The sequence below is a fragment of the Myotis brandtii genome, unplaced genomic scaffold (assembly GCF_000412655.1).
Source record: "Myotis brandtii unplaced genomic scaffold, ASM41265v1 scaffold1026, whole genome shotgun sequence".
NCBI classification, from domain to species: Eukaryota; Metazoa; Chordata; class Mammalia; order Chiroptera; family Vespertilionidae; genus Myotis; species Myotis brandtii.
In genome coordinates, this window is record NW_005353435.1 from 82,910 (window position 1) to 90,604 (window position 7,695).

Genomic DNA, 7,695 nt, shown 5'->3' on the forward strand with positions numbered 1-7,695 from the left:
GGGGTCCCAGGTGCTGCAGCTGCTCCGCCAGGGCGTGTGGGCCGCGCTCACCGGGGGCTGGTACCACGACCCCGAGCACAGCAAGTTCACCAACAGCTGCCACCTGTACCTGTGGCTGTTCCTGCTGCTGCTGCCCCTGGCCCTGCACCTGGTGAGTGGGGCGGCCTAAGGCAGGGGAGACAGGATGGAGGGGGGACAGGGTGGAGGGGAGACAGGTGGAGGGGAGACGGGTTGGAGGGGGGACTGGATGGAGGGAAGACAGGATGAGGGAAAAAGCTACCCAAGCCGGTGGATCTGCCTCCTGATGGACAGGGCTGGCCCCGATGCTCAGGAGGTGGGATGGGGAAAGTCCTCAGGAATTTAGGAGGGAAAGGGCAGGGGGAAAGGGGGACCGGGGCTCACTGGCAGAAAAAGAGGTGGAAAGGACTTTGGGTGCATCGGAGTCCTGACGGATTGTGGTGCTGGATGTTAGGATGAGTCAGCCTCTGCTGGGAGCTGGGGCGTGGGGGGCCTGTGCTGGGCCTCTTGGCTGGTTTCGGGGCGAGGGGAGTGTTGGATGTAAATATTCTGCACGGTGGCCCAAAGGCAGAATGAAATGTTCAAACCTATTGAGTCGTTGACTTTCTCGAACTCGCCTCCCTTCCCGTTTTGCTTTGAGGAGGCAGGTTCAGTTAGGGAGCGGCTCAACTTGTCACACCACTGTGTGTGGAGACACCTGCACAGATAGGATCACGGGCACATCTAACGTTGTTCATGCTGAGCAAAGTGTTGTGGCACGTAGTGGGGCTTGCCGGCTTAGTAGGGCTCCCACAACGGAGTGCCTGCTGGGGGACGACCTGGATGACCTTCTGAGGCACATTGGAGACACCTGCTGGAAACAGGGGTTAATTTGAAAAGCCCCACGTCTCACTAACCTTCACGTGCCCAGAATCGAATTTCGATGTGTCTATTGGAAGGTTTTATTCCGAAAACATAATTTGACCGTGGCTCGGCAGTCCAGCCGCTGGGTTAAATTGTGGGTCCACCTCCCACGAGTTCTGTGGCCTTGGGGGTTACTTACCCTGTCTGATACTTTTCAGTTTCTTATCTCAAAAGCGAGAAAAATCACACTACCAGATGTCCAGTGTTTATTTGGGGGCTTAAATGAGATGCCACTCGCAAAGCCGTGGATCTGTCTGGCTTGACCTGGAATTGCACACGGACCTGGTTTAAATGTCTGTTTGGCTACTTATTAGCTGTTTGCCCTAATAATTGGTCTATCTAGGGCCACACTCTTTTTGTCGTTGTTGTTACCCTCGCCCGAGGATATTTTTCCATTGATTTTTAGGGAGAGTGGAAGAGAAAGGGAAAAGACAGAGAGAAACATCGATGTGAGAGAAACACATTGATTGGTTGCCTCCTGCACATGCCCTGACCAGGGCCCGGGCTGGGGAGGAGCCTGCAAGCGAGGTATGTGCCCTTGACCGGAATCAAACTCTGGTCCATGTGCTCTATCCACTGAGCCAAACCGGCTAGGGCTGTTAACTTCTTTTTCGGTTTGTTCAATTTACAAGAACGTGGGCCCAAAATGATATCTGCTGCTTGCTGACAGCCGGGGCTTACTCGGAGTTCTGTGATTTGAGGGGCCTGGAACCTTTCTGGGTGTTGCACAATTTTAGCTTGAATGTGCTCCCTCCAGGCAGTCCACTGTAGGGAGAATTCACTGTAGGGACTTGGACTGTGTACGTTAAAATTGTATTAGTACTTAGCTCTACGCCCTAGAGTTGCCTTAGCTTTGGTTGATATTGTGGAAAATTATTTATTCGCATCCGTAGACTCTATATGTATGAGAAATGCTCAAAACACACACCCCAGCTCACTTCGGCAGCACATATACTAAAACTGGAACGATACAGAGAAAATTAGCATGGCCCCTGCACAAGGATGACACGCAAATTCGTGAAGCGTTCTATTTTTTTTTTAAAACAAAAACAAAAACACACACCCCCAAACAGTAAGCCAGTTTGGATCCTTTGGGAAGAATTCCACTTAGATTTTATTATCAGCCTCTGATTTTATTATCAGCCTCGTGTCCTTTTGCACAGACTGAACGATGCATTTGTCATCAGAGACATTTAAGCTTTGATTTATTACACGTGTTCTGTACCTAACCTGTCTGAGATAACGACGGTCCCTGTGGAGGTTTAGGGCAGAAACACCCGGCCATGACTCTGACCCTGAATGAGTTCTGACGGCGCCTGGCTAGTGCTTACCAATTGTGTGAGTCACTTCACTTCTCCACTTTTGCTTAAAAAATATATTTTTATTGATTTCAGAGAGGAAGGGAGAGGAGGGAGAGAGAGATAGAAACATCCATGATGAGAGAGAATCATTGATCAGCCGCCTCTAGCACTCTCCCTACTGGGGATGGAGCCCGCAACCTGGGCATGTGCCCTGACGGGGAATCGAACCTTGGCCTCCTGGTTCATAGGTGGACGATCAACCACTGAGCCACGCCGGACGGGCACTTCTTCTGTTGTATCACCTCTGAAATGGGGATAATGGGTTTCACTGAATAGCTTTAGCGGCTGCGCCCAGGGAGAGGGCCTGGCCACGGCCATCTAGAGGATGATGGGAAAATTGAGAACGTTAGCCGCGGTCCTGGGGTTCCCAATGTGTCCAGGTCTCTGGCCTTCCCACCGACTGGTGCTCCCCGAGCTGCTCCACACGAGAGCACGTGAACCCCCCAAACAGTAGAGGCACTCAGAGTGGGATCTGTTATCCCCTGGCAGCTTGCTCAGAGGAAGAGCTGGGCCGTGGAAAAAATGGGTGGAACCTTCCCATTCTCCAAGCCCCCAGGCAGGGCACGTCCTCTGTGATTTTCACACTGAAAGCCTGTCCTCTGGGCGCTGTAGCTCGTTTCCTTCCCTTCCCTTCCCTTCCCGCCAGACTTGCTCTGTTCCCACTTCTCCTTTTTGGTTCAGCCTCAGAGACTCGCTTTGTCAGCAGCCACTTCGTTTCTAATTATAACGAAGTGGGAGAACCTGTCACTGTTGGCATAGCACAGGCCATGGAGTGAGCGCTCTGTGCATAGCAGCTGTTACTGTTATAGTCTAGTCACTCCCCATTTGGGTCCGTAACTAGTTTTCCTTAGGTTTTGTATCTTTTTTTTTTTAAAAAAAAGATATTTTTATTGACTTCAGAGAGGAAGGGAGAGAGAGAGACATCAATGATGAGAGAGAATCATTGATCGGCTGCCTCCTGCACGCCCCCTACTGGGGATTGAGCCCACAACCCGGGCATATGCCCTTGTCCGGAATCGAACCCGGGACCTTTCAGTGTGCAGGCTGATGCTTTATCCACTGAGCCAAATCGGCTAGGGCTGTCTTTCTTTCTTCCTTCCTTCCTTTCTTTTTTAAAAAAATATTTTTATTTGTCAGTTTGAAGTAGGATATTCCTTTTTGGTCCCCTTGGAAGCGGTTTATTCTCACTGGGGCACCGTGCTATTCATAGCCAGTCCTTGGGGAGCCAGTATTGATCTCTCCGGGCTGCTCAAGCGATGGAGAGTCATACCCATCAGTTATTAATAAGCCTGAAGTGGCATAAAGTGGTGCAGTCACGTGGAAAACAGTATGGCGGGTCCTCGAAAAATTGAACAGGCCCGGCCGGCGTGGCTCCGTGGTTGAGCGTCGACCTATGAACCAGGAGGTCACGGTTCGATTCCCGGTCAGGGCACATGCTCAGGTTGCGGGCTCCGTCCCCCGTGGGGGGCGCGCAGGGGGCAGCCGATCAGTGATTCTCTTTCATCATTGATGTTTCTATCTTTCTCTCCTTCTCCCTTCCTCTCTGAAATCAATAAAAATATATTTTTAAAAAATTAAACAATCACTATAGGATCCAGCAATTTCACATCAGATTATATATTCAAAAATATTGAAAGCAGGGTCTTGTGGAATCACCCCAAATGTCTATTGACCGATGAATGGATAAGCAAAATGCGGTACATACACACAGTGCAACCTTGTTCAGTCTCTTTTTTTTATATTAAATATATTTTTATTGATTTCAATGCAGCATGGACTCTGTCAGAACCTGAGGAACTTTAAGAAAGATTTTGTAAAAAGACGAAAAGGGTAGCAGCTCTTTCTCCTCAGGTATCGCAGGTGGAAAAGTTCTAAGAATGATCCTTTGAAATCTTGTCCAATTTATGCTCCATAAATAGTCCCAAAGTGCTTGCAGATTTAAAAGAAAGATGGTCCTATAAGCAAGTGACTTTCTCCTTTCTTCTCTGTTCTCCAGGCTCTTCCTCCCAACGCCGTCACTGTATTTCTCTACTGCAGTTCAGTGACTATATTCTTCGCAATAATCAAACTGGTCAGCTACCGCCTCCACCTCATGTTCGATGAAGGAGAAGCGATTCAGCGGAGGCCCTCCGGAAAGAAAGAGAAGCCCAGCAAACACAGAGAGACCCACAGCGAACACACACCGAACCACAAAACCCCGAGGTAGCACGTCCGACTCACGCATCGGCTCATCATTTAAATGTTTTCATCTTGGTTACAATATTTTTTTTTTTATTGATCTCAGAGAGGAAGGGAGAGGGAGAGAGAGAGAGCTAGAAACATCCATGATGAGAGAGAATCACGGATCGCCTGCCTCCTGCACACCCCACACTGGGCATCGAGCCCACAACCCGGGCGTGTGCCCTGACCGGGAATCGAACCGTGACCTCCTGGTTCACAGGTCGACGCTCAACCTACTGAGCCGCACCAGCCAGGCACATGTCTTATTTTAAAGTCATGCTTATTACTCTGTCTTAAAAACTTAATTTGCATACAGTGATTATGGCGAAATGGAATCTGGGGAAAAATTGTCCGGGGACCAGTACGGAAAGTGTCATAGTTCTGATTACTAATTTCACTGCTCTCCTGTTTCTCCTGTTGGGTTAGCAATAACCAGCTGACTAGCAATGGCAAGAAGGGAGAGGCCGACCGGAGCTGCTGCACGCCCCCCCTGCGCTGCGGCTCCCAGGGGCAGAACTCCGGCTCTCACCGCTCCTCCGGGCTGCTGGTGAGTGTGGGCTTCCCCGTCCCTCCCTCGGTGCCGGGTGCGGAGCCCGCCGGGACTGGGCGCGGGCACTGTGATTGAGCTTACATGCACCTCGCTGTGAACCCTGGCCCGTGAGCCTGTGGACTAGCACGTCTCGGAGCGAGGAGGTGACCTGGGGCCGTGCTGGGACCATAGGAGAGACACCCGGTCGTGTGTTGGGAACACCCACCTGCCCGGCCTGCCTCTCTGGCCGGAAGAGCTCATTGCAGACCTTCACTCCCCTCTCCTCTCCCTTCTCCTGGAGTCAGCTCCGCCTCTCCACCTTAATCCAACCCTGTCTGTTAGAAGGTCATTAAATCACCCTTTTAAAAAAATATATATGTTTTTATTGATTTCAGAGAGGAAGAGAGAGAGAGAGAGACATCAATGATGAGAGAGAATCACTGATCGGCTGCCCCCTGCACGCCCCTTACTTGGGATCGAGCCTGCAACCGGGACATGTGCCCCGACCGGGAATTGAACGGTGACCTCCTGGTTCATAGGTCAATGCTCAACCACTGAGCCACACTGGCCGGGCATAAATCACCCCTTGTCTAGATTAATTTTATTGGGCTCTAGTCACTATAGTATAAAGTAGGACATTATTTCTTCTCTGTATGCTACATTCTTTTTTTTTTTTAAGAAAACTCAAATTTTTAAAATTATTTTCTTATTTTTATTGATTTCAGAGAGGTAGGGAGAGGGAGAGATAGAAACATCAACGAGCTGCCTCCTGCACGCCCCACACTGGGGATGGAGCCTGCAACCCGGGCATGTGCCCTGACCGGGAATCGAACCACGGACCCTTCAGTCCACAGGCCGACGCTCTATCCACTGAGCCAAACCGGCCAGGGCCTATGCTACATTCCTGCACGCGCCTCCTCCCTGCTGGTTTACAGCCCAGGAATGACTGAATGGCCATTCGCTAGAGAACGCCCTTTTATCACAGGGCAGTGGTCGGAGGTGGGTGTCTCCATGCGGATGATTTTGCATTTTTTTTTCTGCTGTCCATCTTATTGGAGGCTTAAGCAGCGTCACTGAGAAGGGCAGTGGCTGCTGACTGCCCGGAAGTGGGCAGTGAGCTGAGTCATGTATTGATTTTCCTTCTCTCCTTTACTTAGGAGTTGCCGGCACAGGAAACAGCGGAAGATCTCAAAGGTAGAGTGTCTGTGGTCATCATTTAATATTTTATCTCAGCACGGTCCTCCGAGAAGTGAAAAACAATGTCGTCAAAGAGAATCCCCGTGAGATCATTGGAAATGCGAGCTATGCCTCAGACTGCATAGTTATAGTTTTACTACATTTCTTTTACTCTTCATTTTTTAAAAAAAAATATATATATTTTATTGATTTTTTACAGAGAGGAAGGGAGAGAGATAGAGAGTTAGAAACATCGATGAGAGAGAAACATCGATCAGCTGCCTCCTGCACATCTCCTACTGGGGATGTGGCCGCAACCCAGGTACATGACCTTGACCGGAATCGAACCTGGGACCTTTCAGTCCGCAGGCCGATGCTCTATCCACTGAGCCAAACCGGTTTCGGCTACTCTTCATTTTAATGATTTCTCATTGGAATCTGTATGTCACGTCTGCATTCAAAGTGTGACATTGTGTCGGTCATATTTCATTGTCCCTTCCCCAGTTCGGTCCTCATTCCGTAGGGCGCGTCATAGCAGGCGTAAAGTAGAGTAAGCGTATCATCAACATACAGACTTGAAATTGGCTCAACCACCGAGCCAGGGTGGCCGGGCCCAAACAGGTAGTTTAATCCGTCCCAGCCTGGCTCCCAAGGCCACAAAACAGCAGAAGCTAAACAAAGTCTGAATTATTACATATTTTTTCAGTATAGAGATTTCAAGAACACTTTCCCAGCGAAGGTGATATTTTTCAAATAAGCGTCCATTCGCTTATGCGCTGGTGCTGTTTTTAGTTCTGTTGTTACCAGGTCTTGGGCCGGGCCATTCTCCATCCATTTCCAGCGCGAATAAAGTTGCTGTTGTTGTTGGTGGCAGGTGTCATCCTGGCAGAAGACCAGCCTGTGGCACCCGTGTCACCCACCCCACCTGGCGTCAAAACGGACAGCTCCCCTCCTTCTAAAGCCCCCGTGCCGGGAGCCGGGACCCTGCCAGCCATCCCAGTGAAGCCAGGCGTGGCAGGAAGAGCCGACAGAGGGAGGGGCGGAGGGGGCAGGGGGCAGCCCCCTCTCCGCCACCGGTCGGAGGGCGGCCTGGAGGAGAAGACCTCCCTGAGAACAGGCGTTTCCTTCCAGCCGTGGGGGAGCGAGAATTCAGTCCTGACTCCGGAGCCCAGGAATGATGCCCAGGGCTCGGCCAGGGAGCAGTCGGAGAGCCTGAGCCGCAGCTGGCCGCAGTGTCACGCTGTCATCACCAACCCCGGGCACCCGCCGGGGGACCCCTCCCGGCAGGTGGACCCTTCCCGGCAGGCGGACCCGCCCTTGAACCTGCAAGGGGACATCTCCGAGGGAGAGGTGGCCGTGACTCTGATTGACACCTCTGAGCCCGGAGACCCGCTGAGTCTGCATGAGCCCATTAAGATCGTCATCACCATGAGCAGCGCCCAGGGCTCCGTGACGGACCTGGAGAGCTCGCTCCACCTGCAGGGGGTC

At 51.2% G+C, this 7,695-nt stretch overlaps 1 protein-coding gene across 1 annotated transcript in view; it reads left to right on the forward strand.

The window, feature by feature from the left end:
• Positions 1–4: 4 nt before the first annotated feature.
• PCNXL2 (pecanex-like 2 (Drosophila)) overlaps positions 5–7,695 on the forward strand; it is a gene marked incomplete at its 5' end in the record, with an annotated part of 58,560 nt that continues 50,869 nt past the window's right edge. The window contains 5 exon segments of the mRNA XM_014535896.1: positions 5–151; positions 4,279–4,484; positions 4,929–5,049; positions 6,189–6,225; positions 7,082–7,692. Of these exon segments, the coding sequence (XP_014391382.1) occupies positions 5–151; positions 4,279–4,484; positions 4,929–5,049; positions 6,189–6,225; positions 7,082–7,692 (1,122 nt within the window).